The 21471-nt window shown below is 39.7% G+C and overlaps 4 protein-coding genes across 4 annotated transcripts; 1 reads left to right on the top strand and 3 right to left on the bottom strand.

Moving 5' to 3' along the window:
- Positions 1-954: 954 nt before the first annotated feature.
- Positions 955-11006, bottom strand: LOC111654028 (zona pellucida-like domain-containing protein 1). Its single transcript, XM_023404854.2, has 10 exons — positions 10913-11006; positions 10104-10330; positions 9840-10024; positions 5650-5722; positions 5176-5273; positions 3922-4002; positions 3328-3499; positions 2486-2603; positions 2343-2363; positions 955-1629 (listed from the first exon to the last, which is right to left on the bottom strand). Exons 1-10 carry the CDS (start codon positions 11004-11006, stop codon positions 1472-1474), a joined length of 1227 nt encoding a protein of 408 aa, XP_023260622.1. The 3' UTR covers positions 955-1471.
- A 3889-nt stretch (positions 11007-14895) lies between these two features.
- hist2h2l (histone 2, H2, like) lies at positions 14896-15639 on the bottom strand. The gene has a single exon (XM_023404651.2). The coding sequence runs from the start codon at positions 15574-15576 to the stop codon at positions 15196-15198; it is 381 nt and encodes a 126-aa protein (XP_023260419.1). The 5' UTR covers positions 15577-15639; the 3' UTR covers positions 14896-15195.
- Positions 15640-15813: 174 nt separating this feature from the next.
- Positions 15814-16694, top strand: h2ax1 (H2A.X variant histone family member 1). The gene has a single exon (XM_023404676.2). The coding sequence runs from the start codon at positions 15905-15907 to the stop codon at positions 16289-16291; it is 387 nt and encodes a 128-aa protein (XP_023260444.1). The 5' UTR covers positions 15814-15904; the 3' UTR covers positions 16292-16694.
- A 1369-nt stretch (positions 16695-18063) lies between these two features.
- Positions 18064-21460, bottom strand: LOC111653924 (heat shock cognate 71 kDa protein-like). The gene is made up of 6 exons (XM_023404675.2): positions 21241-21460; positions 20781-20986; positions 19908-20694; positions 19555-19757; positions 19170-19368; positions 18064-19072 (listed from the first exon to the last, which is right to left on the bottom strand). Exons 1-6 carry the CDS (start codon positions 21443-21445, stop codon positions 18816-18818), a joined length of 1857 nt encoding a protein of 618 aa, XP_023260443.2. The 5' UTR covers positions 21446-21460; the 3' UTR covers positions 18064-18815.
- Between the last annotated feature and the right edge of the window lie 11 nt (positions 21461-21471).

Genomic DNA, 21471 nt, shown 5'->3' with positions numbered 1-21471 from the left:
CAGGGCTGCAGCTGCAGTATCAAATTTTTAAATAAATATTTCTAGTAGTGAACTGAACACACGTTTCTGCTCTCCTTGAACCTGTAAATGTGTATTGTGTCGATACGTATGAAGTTGCGGCCTTTCATGACCTATTGGGTTATATAAATACCATTGGTCTCAAACTGTGTTCTGTCACACACACAAGAACTATTTATACTCTTGTAAACTGATAGTTTGAGAAGATTTGTGAAGAAACTATGTGCCCTTACTTTTACATCTTCTTTTCTGAATGAACAGTAATAAAATCACAATGTCCTCAAATGAGTAATTCATATTTATACTTATTACTATTGCTAAATATTGTCAAATTTGCATGCCATATCAAACTACAAACATTAGAGTATAAATAATCAAGTTTTAGCCATAAAATTTGATGAGGTTTTGTACCCTGTCCACTTCTGTTGGGATCGGCTGTAGGGTGACTTGGCTGAGATGGCTGCCATCTTGTTTTTACATTAGGTGTGTTGTGCGTTTGCTACCACTAGTTGGTGGCAAAGGTGTCTGAGGGCAACGGGTCTACGTTAAGCAGAATAAAGTATAAGGTGCAGCAATGTGGAGGTGAAGCATGTCCTCATATGAGGATTCAGGGCCTCAGGAGGTTAAACGTGACAGTGAGTTCAGTGAATTTCAGCGGCCTCCCCAGTCTCCAGATCTGAATCCAGTAGAGTACCTTTGGGATGTAGTGGAGCAGGAGATAGGCAGCATGAATGTGGAGCTGACAAATCTGCACCAATGATGTGATGCAATCATGTCAAATGGAACAAAATCTCAGTAACATTTCCAACATCTTGTGGAATCCAAGACCTAAAATACTCGGTGAGTATATATCAGTTTTGTTACATCTTCCAAAAAATCGCAAGAAATTCAACCATGAATAAAATAACAAATATAAAGATCTTATCACACCTTTTATTAGAAATAGAAATACAAAAACATATGAACGTTTTTAATAGAAAAAAAAAATCCTTAATGTGAACTACAGTACCTATCACCATGCTCTAGTAACAGCACACAAATCCATTACCCAACATCAGAGTATAAGATGAAAACCAAAGCCTAAAGCAGTGTACAAAGCTTATATTGTATTGTCAGTGCAGTTGTCTCTTTCTGAATTGTGAGGAGATGATTAACCTAATATCACTAAAACATACCCAACTGTTAAAATGACTTTCGTTTGCCGTGTTTACTGATTTTTATTCGTTTAAAGTAAATGAAGATTAGATTAGAAGATACATCTATCTGAATTATTCCTATTTTATGCTTGTTTCAAGAAAGCTGTTGTATATGATAATACCAACAATGCAAAAGTCAGGTTATTGAATGACCTCCGACTTTTGCTCTCACTCATTTACAGTATTGTACTCTGTTGTACTCGTGTATGAATGAATGAAATACGGCACAATCCTTTTCAAGCTGTCTTCCCCCATTGTCACTCCTGTGGGCACAGAATTGTCTCTCTGGAAATGATTTTGGACTTGTACAAATGGTAAACAATGAAAACCACCAGAGTAAGGCAGATGGCTCCGACAACACCCGCTACGACTGAAACAGCCAGCATGGTGCTGTTCATATGAGTCTGCAGAGTTCCTGGGAAGGAAAGAAACACGCAAGATTAGACCATATAGAGCTGAGCACACTTTCTATACTGATGAGCATCACTGCACATTATATTTACTGTATATACAACATTTAAGTATCTAACTGTCAAGCCAATTGTTTCCCCTGATCATTCATCTGCAGTTAAAGATCCATCTATTCATTTATTTTTGGCAGCAGACCCAGGTGTATACATGGCTTTATAATCACTTACTCATTATATTTAATATCATGTTTAAGTCTTTCTTTTTACTGAGAATGTTGTATTGAGGGCTGGAGGGATGATTTTTTATAAAAGTTTGCTGTTTATTTGAAATGAACAAAAAGGCAATAAACAAAGTACGGGAAAAAAAAAAAGTCAACTATTTCCATCATGTGAACAACTGAGAGCAACACTATGAAATCCCTCCAGCTGAAACTGCTTGAAAATCCTCTTGGATCAAAGCCCACTATTAAAGAACTCAACAGCAACTTCCCCTCTCAGGATAGCCTCCAAAACAGGGTTTACCTTTTCCAGGTGAGGACTCTGTCTGGCCTTTCATTTCGGACACATTCATTACTTCTACACCCTATATTCCCTGGGGGCTTTAATAAGTTGTGTCTAAATTATCAGGAAAACCAAAATGGCATTGTTGTTGCATCTGTTTCGGTTGATAAAATTACAGGATACAGGACGTGAGCTCATGCTGACAGTGTATGCATACCTCCAGATGCCAGCAAATAGTCTGTGAGAAGACAAAAGAAACCTCCAATCAACTTATGCAGACTGATATGATTCAACAAACATGTAACTGTGCCTTCATTATAGTAGTGTCTTTGAATGCTAACAGACCATTTAGGTTCTCACCGTTATCTGAGCGGGTGGTGATGGGGCCTGAACTGATGGTGGCCATGTCACTCACTATGGTGCCCTGGTTGTCGCTGATGCTGCGGCGCGTTCTTGAGTTGGTGCCGCTGGTGCAGTTCTACAGGTCAAATAGTTGATTTATATATGTGTGTATATATATTATATATACACAAACAACTGTACATTAAAACTATATCTCTAGGTTCATAGCATCTCATTTGAGTAACCGAGTATCCAAAGCAATTATGCACATATTGAATTTATCTGCACCTACAACTTACAACCAATGCCATTGGATGGAACGAAGTAGTGCGCTCTATATGTAGAAAGTAAGGGTATAGAATTCTGGGGGTGTAGCATGTCTGACTTTCATGCAGGAGGCCTGGAGTTTTTGTCAAATATTTTCCAAGTGAACCCTTTGGATATTATCTGGGAGAGCTTGTCTGGGGTTATTGGTACCAAACGAAGTTTGACCATTTCTTAAATCCAAGGTTTCACTTACTGTTTCCACCAGCACTGTGAATCTTTAATGGATGTGTTCAATGAAGACACAAACGATTATAGTTATTTGTGTGAAATCAGCTTAAGGACTTTGTGTTTGTCAATACTTGTGACTAGATGAAGATCAAATCACATTTTCTAATCAATTAACCACAGACGGATTCATTTACTTTTTCTTTTCACTGTAGTTGCAATGTGTAGATATCGTAGAAAGCATTCAGTTCAGTGTCTAAACATAACTGAACATAATACAGAGATGTAAATATTTGTCCAAAATTAAAAGTTCTTTACTGGCAAAAGGTTTGCATTTGTGATATGTGTGTGTGGAGGCAGAGTCTGACCTGAATCAGATTGTGGCAGAAGGAGTTCATACAAAGCCGGGTGGCACAGTGCACATAGTAAGTGGAGAAAGTCTCCTCTGTGCTTTGGACAAAGCGGAAAGCCTCGAAGGAGAAGCGAGCTTCCTGCTGCTGCCCGTTGACTCCCATTACTGTCTGGCCATCTCGGTCACACCTTCACAGGAGGACAGATAATGATCAGAGTTTTCTACCAGGTTTGAATCTGACAAAATTATGAAATTCCGACTAACGGACGGGACCCCTTTCGGTTTAACCTGGTCACCAGGTGATTTTACCACTAAAACAGATAACGTGACCCTTGACCCTTTAAAGGTTGTTCACGCATAGTCCAATTAACATTGGGAAACATTTCATGTATACATACATATTATATTGTATGTGGTAAATTGTAAAATTTTAATTCCTGTGAATGAAAAAGTCAAACACTTACCAAGTAAACCATGGTCATGTACATGTTGAATGCTCAGAAAAGTTAGTGTACCTTTATTTCTAAACATTAGCTCTGGTCAAAATTCTTTGTGTTTTTCTCTTTTCTTTCCATCTCTCCTCTCTTTTCTCTGTAGTCTGGTGACTCACCCGACAAAGAGATTGTGAAATGCGGTGTTGATGGGGAAAGGTGAGGTCGTGGCATAACATCGGTCCAGGAGCACGTTGAATCTGCAAAGAAGAATTTTACCATTTTCAGGTGAAATTATAATGGCTTCAGAAAGTCTCCAGACCCCTTCACTTTTTGCACTTTTGGTTCAAATTTGTACATCAGTCCCCACTCAGTAACCCATAGCTACAAAATAAAAACATGTTAGAATTTTGTGCAAATTTATTGAAAATCAAAAACTGATATCTCATTTTACCTCTGCCTTAACGTAGTCATGACTGCTGTTTGACGTGTATTCTTTTTGTTTCTTGCCCACCACTCATTGACACTGAATCTCTGTGGGTCCACAGCAATCCACCCACAAAGCATCTTCACATTTAGTGAAAGAAAAAATTTTTGGCTGTGTGAAAGTAAATGTTTTTGCATGAGCTGTATTGTTGTCAAATTGTCCTGATCTTTGGTATGAATGAATCAAAACATAGATTGAATAATTGTTTTGTTGACTTCTAAGTGATGTGTTTAGCATGTGTCTAGCTGGCACATGATGTTCTGTCATGGCTGATGGGTGGGGACGGTTGCAACAAATTGTTGTAACTGTCCTCAAGCTAAGCAGCCAAATCAAAACAGACCTTTTTAACCTTTTCCTTCAAAATAGGCAAAATATGCAGCTAATTTTGTCCCATAGCACAGCAGATGCAACAAAAATTGCTAATTTTTTGCTCACTTGTAAGTGAATAGAAACAAGTTATTTAAGAAATTATTTCATCAGTCTCTCATGGTCTTATAATGTACCGTATTTGCCCGTTCTGTTCATCATATGCAATAAAAAAGAAGTAGGCCTATGTTCTATGCAAAACAAAACACAACTGTTCTTTGATTAAATATTAAGATAAATAAATAAATAAGATATTATTTATAATAAATAAATAATAAATATTATTATTGTAAAACAGTGCATTTAAGCTCACTAAAATAAAATAATATAGGCTATAAGTTTGGTTGGTCTAGTCCAAATAGCCTCTAAGTTACTGAGAGAAATGCAAAATATGTTGCAACGGTCACCAGTCTCCCCTAAACTTGTGTCCCTGAGTTAACATGGACAACAAACAGAACACTGACACTTTTGCCTGATATTTAGGATCAAAATGTCAGTATGTTCTGTATTGAGCAAATAAGTCTAATGTTTAGGGAGAACAAACCACACAATCAGTACACTTGAGTTGCTGAAACATAACCTGTTGGTGAGGTTGGACGCCTTCACTTCTACAAAGATCCTGGTCTTTAGCTCAAGGCCTCCCGGGGGGATCCGTAGATCGAAGGAGTAGTTATTGTCCTTAAAGCCCAATAACAGAAGAGAGGGAAGGGTGTTGTAATAAAATGATAAAGATAATAATATTATAAAGATAAGAAATCATTTCATCATCATTTATTTGCCTGAAATTATAGGTGTTAGTTGGTTCAAAATCACTGTAACTTTCAGAAATGTTCAGAAATTAAACACAGGAGCCTAAAATTATGTTATTCCTCTTACCTTCTATGAACAAAGTAACCTATCCTATACTGTGAGATTAAAGGGGGAGACTCAAGGGAGTTGCTGTTTAATTATTATTTATTATTTACTATGAATGATGAAAAAGGCCTACTGTGTGTGTGTGTGCCATGTGATGACGATTGTTGTAAATCCTCAAATGACTGGCTTTCCTACTCACCGAATACATTCGCATGCTCAGCGTGCTGATGAAACTCCCATTATTGTCTTTGACTGCCAGACTGACCCCAGACCTGTTGGTCAAAAAAAAAAAGTTCTGTCAACGACCTTGAATTCATTACAGAAATAAAAATCAGGTCATCATTCTCTGAGGACACAGGCTGCTCCATGAGGCAAAAGTAAATATGGTAACATGATACTTTCTTATGTACGAGCCAGTGTGAGGTTCATTCATCAACTTCACTTAGATTTCTTAAATTTTCGACTTTAACTTTATTGTCCCTGAAGGTAAAGTTGTCTTGTGCTCAAGTGAAAAATGGACTTGAACTTAAAAATTCATTAACATAAACATTTATTACAAATAAAATGTAATAAAAATATATTAAACATAAGAACACGGCAGTTCTCTGGCACTTTTCAAGGATATTCAAGGATAGATAATTATGTCTATGGAAAATACTCTTGCGTATTTTTTATCTGTCATGTAGCAAGAATATGGTTATATATAAATATATATATATATATATATATATATATATATATATACATATGTATACAGCCATAAGGAACCCTATATTTTGTATTGATCAAATAGACCTACTTGATTAATAAAAAATCTTAAAAAAAGACTTTGGCTCTGTGAATTGTCAGCTCAATAATGCACATGACCGCGCTACTTTGAAAAAGCACTGCAATGAATAGGCTGTTTGTTTTGTTTTCATATCATCATCGCAAACTTTTGAGAACAGTCGGCTTATTATATGCCGCATGCTGTTTAAAGACCAACAGAGAAACAAGCGTTGAAAAGTTTGAAAGATAGGTGTATTGGATAGGTTATTCTTAATGGCTTTGAAAGTTAAGCTTGGACTTGGATACAATTACCAGACTATGGTTTCCAACTGAGAAATGGGTGTTATAATAAAAACTGTGAGTTTTCGCGGAACAGCCTGTCTGTGATGGCATGGCGAATTTCGATCCTTCGCCATGAACAATCAACTCACTATAACTTATGTTGCATCGTCCAAACTGCCCCAAACTTTAGATGTGTGATAAGAGTCCCGGCATGAACACATCTACATGCCCTTATTTAGTAATACTCATAGCGCCACCTAATGGCAGCATGTAAAATCATGTTTTACTGTTTAATTTACTCCTCAAATTTACTTTGACCTGGCCCTCACCAACAGGGTCAGAACATATGCCCTTAGACCCTATTGATGCTTTATTGTGAAAATTGTGAGTTTTCATTTAAGGGTGTGGCTCTGGCGGCGATGTGAACATGAAACACTAAGTGGCTATATGTCCATGACATATTCTCCAATTCCAATATCATTATTGGTTTGATCTCAGCTTGAGACCTTAGCAATGTAAAAAATGCAAAGTGTTTGAGAGACAACACGTCTGTGGTGGCACGGCTTTCAATGCTTCGCCATGAAGAAATCAACTCGCTCTCACTCAAGCACACATTGTCCAAACTTTGTGTGGTTGGTAAGGGGGCCTAGCTGAACACATCTACATGCTCATATTCAGTTACAATCATAGCACCACCTTGTGGTAACAGGAAATGCTATTTTTTCTACAATTTCATGTACTACTCATAGCAGGTGGACCAGACCCTCATCAAAGGTGGTCAGAAAATACTTTTCTTTCCTGAAAATTGTGGCTTTTCGTTTGCGGGTGTGGCTGTAGTCGTGCGGTGAATTCTGAAATCCGAAGTCGCTATAACTCTAATATACTTTCTCCAATCTTTTCCAAACATGGTCAGAGTATGCTTTACACCTAGATGATGCTGGACTGTAAAAATTGTTTCTGTTGAACGGCTTATGTATTACAGTGAATTTCTGTGTTCCATTGTTATTTTCTGATACTAAGCCACGTGTGCTTATTTCCTGGTCTCTGGCTTCATCTGGTGGAAGAAGTTAAGAATGCAAACAAACATACAATATCTTCAGTGGCTTTAACTCTATTATATATTGTCCAATCTTCCCCAAATTTCACGTTTGATGACAGTCTCACTCTGAAGATATCTAAATAATAATATTAAGCCATTGTCACCGCGCCACCTACTGAAAACAGGAAGTAACTCTTTAATGAAAGTCATTTGATTTACATGACATTTTAATTGTGTGGTCTCATACAGCGCTACATGTGTGCCTGATGCGTGCATGGTCTCTGGCTCCGCCTAGTGGACAGATTAAGAATGCATATGAAAAAGCTGCCACACAGTTCAATCAGGAAATCTTAACCAGTGAGCACGGTGTCCGATGGTCACTATGATGCGCAGCTACTTTAAGTGGCCTACTGCCAGCACCCCCAAAGTGTGCAGGAGTTCTGCTTGCAGCTTTAATTCTTCCATTTGGAAAAAGTAAACATGAGGATTCAGAAACAATTAGATTTGGTGTTCTTGTCTTTCTGAAACGGATCACGATATGCACCACAATTGTCATCCATCTCGCTTGTAGTCTACAGCTAACCCCTGAACGCATTGCACAGAAATTTTCTTTAAGCCCTGATAAGAAAAAAACTGACCACACACGCTCACATATAACAAGCTCAATAAACATCAATGACAGTGTCACATATAACAGTAAACAGGTTAACAGCTGGATCATAAGAGGTCCTTTGAGACAGATCAGGCCTATGGTCTCTGGTCACATTAACTCTGTCATGTAGCCTGTTCTTGTCACTTGCTGAGTGACTGTAAAACTGGCTGGTAAAAGAAAAAGTAATGGCTTACACAAACATGGAACTGAGTCAGGGTGGCAATCACTGCCCAGGTTAACCAGCCAGCTCTTCTTCTATTTATTCAGAGAGAATATTTTTCTGGGATAACTCTTGCATACACCATCATCCACACCTTATTAGGAATGAGCTGACAATTGGCAAGGGCAGGATACACCCTGACAGATCGCCAGTTTAGGGCTGACATACACCTACCCGCCACTTTATTAGGTAAACCTTGCTAGTACCGGGTTGCTTTGATGCAGTTCTATCACACATTTTCTAAACTAGGTCTCACTTTTTCATAACTCTATGCACAAATCCAAAAATTGCACACAAAAATGCAAAGTGCCAAAATTCTGCTGCAAAATGAAACACCCCATTCAAAAATATCATACAGTAAAAACATGTCTGTGACGCCCCCCTCTCCTTTATTTCATTGTTGACTGCATTGGTAATTCTGGTCTGTGTTGTAGGATTCCAAGATGCGCTATCCCTTTAAGAGGCGGGGCCTGGAGACTGGGATCAATGCAGAAGCTAATGGGGCACACCTGTCCCAGGTCCTATAAATTGCCTGCTGCCCGATCATTTGCTGTTTTTGGCTGCCTTCCCCTCTCCATGCTACGCCACACGGCACTTCTTTGTTTGGTGCAGTATATTTGTTTGTTACACCTTACAACCCATACACTCCATCCAGACACCGTTGACACCTACTGATGCTCACACTCCATATTCCATAGGCCCTTTGGGGGCGGGCTTAACGCCCCCATTTTTGATAATTTAATAAATTGATTATTGTTTTGAACTAGTGCTTGGCATTTGTGGCCCCTTTTTGTCATTTCCTTGAGCCGGGTTGTGACAATATCAAAATCAAGTATTTACATTCAAACTTTTTTCATCATTTTTTGGATACACCATGTTCTATATCTAAAGCTGTTCTGTTCTCCCTACATTGTTCTTCAGTGACAGGACAGTGATCTGTTGAGAGGTTGGTACAATAAACACCAACGCAATGTTGACAGAGAATATAGTTATTTTTCCAACATTTTGCTGTTGTAACTGTAGTACAGTGTTGTGTCTGAACATTTTTTTCTCTATATTTTTGCAGTTCTCTTTTTCTAAAGTAAGTCAGGTTTTTATCAAAACATCAAAACATTTGTCGTCTAAGTCTTCAAGCGCTGGTGAAAAGGTTTAATTCATTAGTGACAGTGTTGAAGTGATTAACTGACTCTGCATGTTTCAACACGTGAAAAAGGTTTTGATTATTTTAGAGAGTTGTGAGAATGATGTTTCTGATGAATGAAATGCATCAAAACGATTGAGAAAAACTGTAATACGGATAAGATAAAAAGTTAGATTACAACAACAACCACCACATCAAAACACAATTTGGGCTATCTTTGAGGAGCAAAGCGAGAGCACAGTGCCATGCATTTTCAAACAGCAGCAACTGAAGTGGTGTGCACTTACACGCTCATCTGAGTATTGTTGACCAGGTACTGAAGAGGGTAGCGGCAGGAGAACCTGTACATCACCTCTTGGTGATAGGTAATGGCTCCTGTGCCGGGGTCCTTCGAGCAGACACTGCCTGAGATGTTGATGTGCTGGACATTGGAGAAGTCTGCAAACAGTCCAGTTCCCACCTCCTGACTGACCTTTGAGGAAACAGAGTTTAAGTTTGTTGTTGTTGTGTGAGTGGCTTCTGCTGAGTGTTTTCAGGCTTAGGTGACCTACTGTCAGCTTGCTGGAGCAGGCAGTGATTGCATCCTCTGTGATGGAGAAGTTGAATTTGACAACAGGTGGGTCGGCCGTCCAGTCAGGAGTCCCTTTACACTGCTGTTTGGTGTGCTCTGAGTTGAGGGCCAGCAGGGACTCATTATATCCATTGAAATAGATGGGACACAACAAGATTTGAAGGTCCACTGTTCGAGAGCCACAGAGGACCTGGATGTCTGAGTTAGCTGCGCAGAGCAAGGATGAGACCAGAATCAACTCGACCTGCTCCCGAGGGACAGATAACACTAAAACTGACTTCTTAAAGGGCCACTTCAAAAGAACCACTAAAGAAAAGCCTCTGATTGGTCTTGAGATTCAATATTTTTTAAAAGGAAGCCTGTGCTACAAAGTGGAGATGTGGAGTTTGGCAGTTGGACACAGAGATGGTCTAATAGAGTGAAGAAATTGGAGTTGCTAAGTCCCATTCATTCATCCATTCAGACATCATTAATGTGACTCACAGCTGGAACATTTCTACAGCCTGGTTGGACATAAAACTCTCCTGGTTAAATCATCATTGACAGATCTTAAAAGACATTTAATGTATGGCACTAACTGCTGAAGATTAAACAAAAAAAAACCTGACAATACAGCAGTTAACATCATTTAACTTTAATCCGTTTTAGATGGTTGATGTGCCTGGTTTACAAATTCAACAGTATAGGATTTTGAATTTACCCCTAGAAATCACCATGATTCCCTGGCTTCCTCTCCATAGCAACAGCAGCTGAGGTGCAAAGAGTGTGAGTGCTACTCGTTTCACTGACCTGGACTCCTGAATGTGGATCGTCCGATGCAAGCATTTTGAGCATGGACTAGAAGGAGTGTGGCAAGTTGATATATAAGGGGGATCAGCCTCATTGTCCTCAAACTGCTGGAAAAAACAGATGACAGAAATCAGACATGCACTTAATCTCCACCCAGGTGGATCATGTTAAAGTGCTCAAAAAGAAGCTCGAAATGAAATGTATTCAACAAGTTCTCAAATCTTTTATTTAAGTAAACATACCAATACAAGAAAAATACTCCATTACAAGTAAACGTCCTACATTCATAAATGCGGAAGTAATAACAACCAGTAAAAGTAATAGTACTTGTCCTGCAGTCTGGGCTTCAAACTGTTTAGAAGGGAAATGTGTCTTTAATAAAATTACTATTGTTTTATATATAGATTTTATATATATATATATATATATATATATATGTGTGTGTATATATATAGAATCACAAGTCAATGATTGGGAACCACTGATTTAATTTCTAACATTGCATTATACTGTATTTTATAAAATGCTTTTCAGATTAAGCTTTTACGTAAAATTAAGATTTTACGTAAAATCTTACTCTGAAAATTAGCTAATAAAGCTGTCAGATAAATGTAGTGAAGTAAAAAGTGTTTTCTGTCTGTCTGGAATGTAGTAGTGGAGTTTACTGAAGTGCAATGAAATGGAAGTAATTAAAGTGCATATACCTCAAAACTGTACTTTGGTGCTGTACTTGAGAGAATCTAGTTATGTCCTCACTACCACTGCAGAAATGTAGAAACGCTCTATTTGAGACATGAGTGCCAGTATAATACATCAGGAAAACCTTTTAAAAACTATACAAAGTTCTGTGTGTTGAGATTCAACTAAATCAAGTCCTCACATAGACGATAGTGAAGAGAGTAGCAGCCTTATGAATAAATATGATGTACATCAGTGGCAGCTTCAATTATATCTGAATGAGCTTGACAAGTGATTTGAAATTATATTCTATCTGTAGACTTATGATGATTTCTCTGAATCCGTAGTATCATTAGATAGTGCACAGCTACTGGGCATATTTTGTTTTCATTGCTCAGACAGTCTGATCTAATGAATCTTCAGAGGAATCAAAAATACTTTTTTACGTTTATATTTGGTACAAAGTGTTGCAGTAAGATGAGAAATGTAAGAAAGTACTAAGAACTAAAATGTAGTAATAGCATTTGGCAACAGTACAGATGTTTGTAGGATGGTTATGTAATAAATCAAATCGCAACTGAAGTTAGAGTTGGTCATCTAAAACGATTTAATCAATTTCTCATGTCACCTAAATAAAAAAAACAAAAAAAAAACCAAAACAAAACTGTGAGATTAGAAAAGTTATTCCTTACCTTGCGTGGATGGCCATAGAGTGCCACCCCTCCTCCATAACGCACATTTATACTGGCCCCCTTTTCTGGCTAAAACGGCAGGAAGCCCACAGAGAAGAAAGGGAAAAGTAAGAACACAAGCTGGTTGGATCCAATAACCAGATCATTTGACAGACATGGAACAATAGGTGATCCTATATGAAGGGTCTCTGGTCTGGTGGAACATTATGTCAAATAGCTATAAATTTAACTTGTCATTTCAGCAGTGACCTCAACTGCCATCATTTGTAGGCAAGTGTCCAAATTTTCCCTGAATCACATCCCTATTGTTTCTAGTTAAAGAAAATTTGCAGGGAAACTGCCACTATAGTTTAGACTTTAAACAAGATCATATTGCTGCTCTTTTGTTTGGACTGATTATTATTTTAGATTGATTAGAATATAAGTCCACAAGAAACTATAAAAAAACCCCTACATCAGCAAGAACTTATGGCAACCATGAAGACATTACACAACCAAAATGTTAACACCTGCTGAACTGTTTCAGCCATTTTATGCAAGAGCGTCTAAAAAAGCCACGATAATTCTATTCACAAAAGCACTATGTTTTTCGTCACATTCCCTCACTTCTGCCAGAGGCCACCACTCTTTGTTAAGAAATTAGGTCTCCTTCACATCATCTCAGACATGGAGAGAAAGGCACACCCTGCCTCCTACAGCTGTCACCTGAACCACAAATCCCCTCAGATCCCCTCCAGGAACCCTGATCTGAACAATGGCGTAGAGATGAGCTTACACAAAGCTTAGCATAAAGAGGGTATCCTGTCTGTCCATTTGCCCATTTAGTAGCCATAAGTGTATCTGAGTGTGTTATTACCCAGAGGAAACCTCTGAGATCTACTTTTTCTTAATCCTGGGTATTAAAGCTTAAGGGGGAATGATGTTTGCCCAGGGTATGGATGTTTCTACATGATATGAAATTCATCTCTCATGAATCGTATTTGTTTCATTCAGCTCTGGAGCAGCTGTGATTTTTACTGTGAACATCTTTCTTACCAACTGATTCATATGTTTGTATTGCAACTTTTTTATTACCATCTGACACATACAGTACGTTGACCAGGAAACAAGTGTTGTACATCAGCTGTATTCATTCATCCACACTCTTCTGTCCCCATTACCTGAGGGCACAATAACCTTAACATCCATTAACTCCTGAGTTGAGCTGCTTCTTTCATTGTCCGTCACAGTAACTGGATCTGCCTGATATCACAATGAATCCTGTTCTGCTTTTGTTGAATATTAGCCATCAATTAATGTCACCCACATCCATAACCATGCAGCCAAGATCTACTGAATGCAGTCAACAAAACTTGAAATCAAATCCATTCACTTTATTCCACCGGCCAAGTGAGGACATTAATAAGGATAAAAGATGTCAACACATTTAATTGAGTATTTGGAGTTTTCATTTATTTGTCAAATTTTCTGCAAGTTTCACAAAATAAACATAACTTACTAAACTCTCACTAAAATATTGGTCTCATAACTTAACAAGAAAGCTTTATCATTTTATTTCCCAACATGCCAATCTGATTGCTATTTTTTATAGTAAAGCCCTGCCCACACAGAAAAAAACTGAATCTGTTATTTATTACATTTATTATTTATTTATCACTAAAAGTAGTCTTTTGTATTCTTGCCTCAGTGCTTCAATATGTCACAGGTAAACAAAAGGGCCTTTTTTTTTTTTCATGGAAGACGTTTTGACTTGTCAAAGCAGGAAATGCACAAATGAACAAAAAACTTTAACAATATTAACAACACTGTTACTTACATAATCACACACCTGAGATTTTTCTGCTCCGACATGTCAGAATATCTGCTCTTCTTTGGTGGAAGGGAACTAAAGATCACCTCATAAAACATGACGTAACGCACCTACAGATAAGTTTACTCAGACATATAGTTCATGTTAGCTCTTCCTTCTCCACTTACATAATTTACATGCTGTTTACAGTACAGGCTTAGACATCACAGCTTATTATTAAAATAATATAATTTGACACTGGCAGGCTACATTCAGCTGTAGGATGATGAACTTGTGTATAATGAAAGACTTTGAATGCAGTATTTGTACTCTGTAATACTGCTACTTAGATTCAAATGTTTACCTGATAAAAGATAGCATGTTGACATTTATTTCCACAATTAAGTTCAGTTCATGAGTTTATTCCTGACATTAAAAGTTCATTTGGGAAGATATTTACAGCCTGTTGAACCACACTGTACTGATGCTTGATTGGAGTTTTAATTTGCAAACTTTATGAGCCCAAACCTCACAAAAGCCCTGTTGAGTGCACACCTGCATCCTTTCCCCAGCGCCACTCCAGCTTCCATTTGGTGTCGCTCTTTTCCAGCACTTGCAGGCAAACTATTTTTGAAAATGGACATCACAAGGCAGAAACAAAAACTACTCAGTGGTAGAAGTAAGTCACAGTTTTAATCTCAAAATGTTTGTCTCGACTGTGCCATTACAAACAATTAAGTTGGTCATTTTCTAAGGTGCATGTATAAATCAGTATTAAAATGGTGCAAAGCAAAAGAGACTTCCACAGTTAAAGAGCACCGACATACATTCCATTTGAATTTATTCAATGATTTGTTAAAAACGTTACACAGCTCAAAAAACAAACAAAAACAAAACACGAAACAATGATTTAAAACAAAATGGCAGGCTACAGTTCCACTATATCTCAACACATTCAAGCGTAAGGCCTGGATTCAACTGGCATCCAGTCTCTCTCTCTCCGAAAACGACAATGGTGCAAAATCACAAACGCAGTTTTCCGACACAGTGAAGGGGGTTTAAAGATCATTTCGGGAGCGATTTGGTGACTGTCGTCCCCCCTTGTGTCCGGCTTCTGTCCGCTTTTATTTGGAGCTGGTGTACTTGGTCACGGCCTTGGTGCCCTCGGACACGGCGTGCTTGGCCAGCTCGCCGGGCAGCAGCAGGCGGACGGCGGTCTGGATCTCCCTGGAGGTGATGGTGGATCTCTTGTTGTAGTGCGCCAGCCGTGACGCTTCCCCGGCGATACGCTCGAAGATATCGTTGACGAATGAGTTCATGATGCCCATAGCCTTGGAGGAGATCCCCGTGTCTGGGTGCACTTGCTTCAGCACCTTATACACGTAAATGGCGTAGCTTTCCTTCCTGCTCTTGCGGCGCTTCTTGTCTCCTTTCTTTTGGGTTTTGGTGACAGCCTTTTTGGAGCCCTTCTTGGGCGCAGGGGCTGATTTTGCAGGGTCTGGCATTTTCTCTTCCGTGGAAACGTCAGTGGAACAGGAAGGGACACAATCAAGGATGCCGCCCCATCACTCGTCCCTTATTTATAATATGGCTGTGCAAATGACTGTGTGCCATTCCCTCTTTGTGATTGGAGCACCCTTCATCAGAGGACAGGCATTGCCGGAACACGCGCTGTGCCATTGGTTCGTGTGTTTCAGTTTCACTCGGCCAATCGGAGAAGCTCATGTGGTTTATATTCCTTTACTCACTACTTCGTTACGTAGAAATTCGGGCTCGCGCAAGCTCTGTTTCCTTAGTATCACTTTTTGATTAATAACCACATTTTAGAGGAATATGTCTGGAAGAGGTAAAACCGGTGGCAAAGCCCGAGCAAAGGCCAAGTCTCGCTCCTCCCGTGCCGGACTCCAGTTCCCGGTGGGTCGAGTCCACAGGCTACTGCGCAAGGGCAACTATGCGGAGCGCGTCGGCGCCGGGGCCCCGGTGTATTTGGCTGCCGTGCTGGAGTATTTGACCGCTGAGATCCTGGAGCTGGCAGGCAACGCGGCCAGGGATAACAAGAAGACCAGGATCATCCCACGGCACCTCCAGCTGGCAGTGCGCAACGACGAGGAGCTCAACAAGCTGCTGGGAGGTGTGACCATCGCCCAGGGAGGAGTGCTGCCCAACATACAGGCTGTCCTCCTCCCCAAGAAGACGGAGAAACCGGCCAAGAGCAAATAAAAGACTCTCCGCAGGCCCGGATTCAGTCGGGACAAAGGGTTCACCTCGGAGCCGGCCACTTTTTCATATCAGTGTTCATTTTTCTGGATAAACAACCTTGCAAATAGGGGGCAGTGTTTGGTGTTGCTGTTTCTACGTTGAAAACATTTGCTCGCTTGTCATTTATTCATACTATTCGACTCTTCATAGACTGCTCAGTCGCCACTGTTGTTCTTGGTTTCGAAAATGGAGTCGCTTACTGAAGGCTGGGGATGATGAAGGCCGCGGAAAAAAACATGTTCTGGACCAGTTTTGATGGGAGGGGTTTTAGTTTTGCAATGCTGCTACAAAACGTGCTAAATTGTTGTATTGTTTGTCATGTTTCAATAAATGTCCTGCAGCCTTTTGGCACAGGGCGAATACATCAAGTCTTTATGTTGTTGTCATCAGGGGACTTGGTCTTTGTGACAGAGGCACATGAAGGAGCTGCAGCTTTTCTGTGCTTTAACAGCTACTCAGCCAGTTGCATACTCAGCCGATATGAGCAGTGAGTGTTCTCCCATTTCATTTTACATCTAAGGTCGAGTTCATCCACTATACAGGGGGTTTCTTCTTTCAGGGACACAGTGGTAATGAATGTTTTGCTCAAGATAACACATGATTATGTTATGATGACTGGAGCCCTAAGGACAATGATTCATTCTGTGTATAGGAAATTTTCTTATACATTTCTTGTTAGCAGGGGAATTTATAATAGTCTCACATGTTCATAATTTTCAACCTGAGAATTGATACTGTTGAAATCTGGTCTGGATTAAGTGGGGAAACGTAGGGTCAAACATGAGTTGGGATGCAAACTTGGGCCTTATTGATCAAATGTATCTTGCATTACCAGAAAATTTCCCACTACATTGTTTGTCATAATCATAGATTGAAAACAGTGTGTTAAATATGTTTCTATGGTCCTGAAACATCTTCACTATCTCCTGCTTTGGAAAATATCAAGACTTATTTCCTACACAGGTCTGTTCTATACTGTTATACCTCCAGAATTTATTTGAAACAAATTGAAACCCATAGAAAAGCAGATGAAGTAAAATACAAATGTTAAAGCTCACAGCGTTTCAGTGGCCACTGTAGAAACTGTATGACTATTTCAAGATATTTCATAAGCTATGCACTTCACAGACCTCCTGTCAGGGTCAGCTGGAGGCAATAGGAAACTCAGTTATTTTCAGCTGACTATCACAGCTAAGAAGACATTAAATATCTACTCACTTATCTAGATGAAATTTATCCATACCTCAATTTCAAATATTATATAAAACAAGAAACATTTAATCATTAACAAATACTGTGGCTACAAAAAAATTGTAAGAAAAACATTACATTTATGAATTATAAGGATATGTATGAGGCTATAGACAACTTTAACATCATTGCTTATATATTAATATATGATTCAATTCATATTGATAATTACATTTATCTTTGTAAAGTACGCTGTTCTGTTTTATCTAGCAACTTCTTGTGCTGCACAGACTCACAAGAACCTCAGGGACATGATACTGCAGTCACATTGTCATCTTCTAAGATCTGAGTCATTTTCATTAGGAGTGCGAATTAACTATCAATATTAATGTAAAATATTTCTAATTATAGTCTCAAATTTCACAATATTTTCCACCTTAGGATTTATGTCACTGACATAAGAATCTTACTAAACTTTAAGTCCACTAGATCAGTATGTGTTCACAACGTGCACAAAAAAAAAAAAAAACTCACAACACGTGTCAAGAACATGCTTCAGTCATATTTTATTACTCTGGGCACAAAATTGACAGAAAATGCACAGACTGTTTGCTTGAAGATCTTTATGTGTTCACACAGTAAATATCACTTATCACTATGTGTCTGACTTTATGCATTAGGTCGCTGGTGATGTTCATGTTTGTTTACATGTTTAATCATGGGTATGAAAGAGCCACAAACGCGGATTAATCCACTTCCTCGATGGTTGGTCCAGTGGATCCACCGCCACTAGGAGCGCCACCAGCTCCAGGGAAGCTGCCTGGCATTCCACTGGGCATCCCACCTGGCATGTCACCAGCACTGTGGTACAGCTTGGTGATGATGGGGTTACACACTTTCTCCAGCTCCTGTTGCTGATGTTCATATTCATCCTTTTCTGCAGTCTGGCACACAAAAATCAAACTACATATTCTCATATTCAGAAGAAATTACTTGACAGGTTAAATGTTTAGTTCAGTCTGAGCTCTGCTGTTGTTAAAACAGAGATGAGGATAATGTAACCCTACACCACACTAGTGGTAACACATGGAATCACTATTCTCTGGTGACATGCATAAAATATCAGTGGTTTAGCAGATGTATATTCCTACAAGATTCTAGACACACTGAAATTTGGAATTACAATTCAATCTGTGCAGCCTATGTCCTGCTAGATAATCTTGTTGATGTTGAAAACATCTGAGTGGATAAAAAAACTGATATTCATGTTCGTAATCCAAAATCTATCTTGCTTTCACTGATCAACACCAATCCTCACCTGGTTCTTGTCAAGCCAGCTGATGACCTCATTGCACTTGTCCAAGATCTTCTGCTTGTCAGCATCAGCGATCTTGCCAGCAAGCTTCTCATCCTCCACAGTTGACTTCATGTTGAAAGCATACGACTCCAGGCCGTTCTTAGCAGACACCTTGTCACGCTGAACGTCATCCTCTGCCTTGTACTTCTCAGCTTCCTGGACCATGCGTTCAATGTCCTCCTTGCTCAGACGACCTGTCATAAAAGAGGCAGGATTAGCATTTAATCGCCTGCTGTTTGGACAACACTGCAGCTATATTTGGGTTAAGCCGCAGTTTTATCCTTTTTATACCCTTGTCGTTGGTGATGGTGATCTTGTTCTCCTTTCCGGTGCTCTTGTCGACAGCAGAGACATTAAGGATTCCATTGGCATCAATATCGAATGTTACCTCGATCTGGGGAACACCACGAGGAGCAGGAGGGATGCCTGTAAGCTCAAATTTGCCCAGCAGGTTGTTGTCCCTGGTCATAGCACGCTCACCCTCATAAACCTGTTGGAAGTATGCAGGGTTGGCAGACCATTATGAAATTATATGTCTATAGTTCTGGCAACTTTATTTTGCTCAGACATCCAAGGGAGGTCTGGACCATCGTTGGTTTTGTGATCTCTGGTGGAAACTACAAATGGCAAGAATAAATGCCAGTGTGAAACAATGAGACAGGCATGATGTGCTTGCCTGGATGAGCACACCAGGCTGGTTGTCAGAGTAGGTGGTGAAGGTCTGGGTCTGCTTGGTAGGAATGGTGGTGTTACGTTTGATCAAGACAGTCATGACACCTCCAGCTGTCTCAATACCCAGGGACAGAGGGGTGACATCCAGAAGCAGCAGGTCCTGCACATTTTCAGACTTGTCACCGCATAGAATAGCAGCCTGGACAGCTGTAAATAAGGCTAACTGGTTAGATTTTGATAGGGAAAGACAGTAGACATTTTTTATGTTAAACATTCAATAGAAATATTGCTCAGTTGAAAAATACGTCTCAAGTTATAATTTGGTGGATCTGCTTGTTAAAGAAGCTTGACATGTACCAGCTCCATAGGCCACAGCTTCATCTGGATTGATACTCTTGTTGAGCTCCTTTCCATTGAAGAAGTCCTGGAGCAACTTCTGGATCTTGGGGATACGGGTGGAGCCACCAACCAACACAATGTCATGAATCTTGGACTTGTCCATTTTGGCATCACGGAGTGACTTCTCCACGGGTTCCAAAGTGCCACGGAAGAGGTCTCCATTGAGTTCCTCAAAACGAGCCCTGGTGATGGAGGTGTAGAAATCAACTCCCTCATACAGAGAGTCAATTTCAATGCTGGCCTGGGTGCTGGAAGACAGTGTGCGCTTTGCCCTCTCACAGGCAGTGCGCAGACGACGGACAGCTCTCTTATTGTCACTGATGTCCTTCTTGTACTTGCACTTGAACTCTGCGATGAAGTGGTTGACCATACGGTTGTCGAAATCTTCCCCCCCAAGATGAGTGTCTCCAGCAGTAGACTTGACCTCAAAGATACCATCCTCGATGGTCAAGATGGACACGTCAAAAGTGCCACCACCAAGATCAAAGATGAGAACATTCCTCTCTGACCCAACCTGGAGAAAAAGATAAATATGAGCACAACTCTGCAGGTGTAGGTGGACATAAATCATGGTACATGACCTATATCTCACCTTCTCATCCAAACCATAAGCGATAGCTCCTGCAGTGGGTTCATTAATGATTCTCAACACATTTAGACCAGATATGGTTCCAGCATCCTTGGTTGCTTGACGTTGAGAGTCATTAAAATATGCAGGTACTGTGATAACAGCATTTGACACAGACTGAAGAAATTAAGAGACAAGTTTTAAGCAATATTGTGACAGTACTGAAGATCATTGCTCAACATGTTATTATTGTGTAAACTCACCATCCCAAGGTAGGACTCAGCAATCTCCTTCATTTTTGTCAGCACCATGGAAGAGATCTCTTCTGGGTAGAAGCTTTTGGTTTCGCCTTTGTATTCAACCCCCACTTTGGGGCGTCCACTATCACTGATAATATTAAATGGCCAATGCTTCATGTCAGACTGAACTACTGGATCCTCAAATCGTCTACCAATCAAACGTTTAGCATCTGCAATCCCCAGAAAAAACTGAAATAAAACCGGGTCACTTAGGACCATTAGACATTATGTCAGTCTTGTATCATTCTTGCCTCAAGTTAAGAGGAAAAACTTTGTCCATTGATAGAGGTGCCATTCACTTTATGATAAGCTGGTTGGGTTGGATTGAACTTTGAGGTTCTTCCCTCAGCAGTTGAGAGTGACAAGAATGACCCAAGACCACAAGCTCATTATTGTTCAATACTAAAAACAGCTTTATTCTTACCAAAGACTGTGTTGGTGGGGTTCATGGCAACCTGATTCTTGGCTGCATCTCCAATTAGCCTCTCAGTATCTGTAAAGGCCACATAGCTGGGTGTGGTCCTGTTGCCCTGGTCATTGGCAATGATTTCAACTTTGCCATGCTGGAACACACCAACACAGGAGTAGGTGGTCCCAAGATCGATACCAACTGCTGCCCCTTTGGACATGATTGCTGTGAGTAAAACAATTCATA

This window comes from Seriola lalandi, unplaced genomic scaffold (assembly GCF_002814215.2).
Source record: "Seriola lalandi dorsalis isolate HSWRI2012SDOR001 ecotype SW California unplaced genomic scaffold, Sedor1 jcf7180002054256, whole genome shotgun sequence".
NCBI classification, from domain to species: domain Eukaryota; kingdom Metazoa; phylum Chordata; class Actinopteri; order Carangiformes; family Carangidae; genus Seriola; species Seriola lalandi.
The sequence above is the reverse complement of the archived record's forward strand: the minus strand, read 5'-3'. Positions and strand labels throughout refer to the sequence as shown.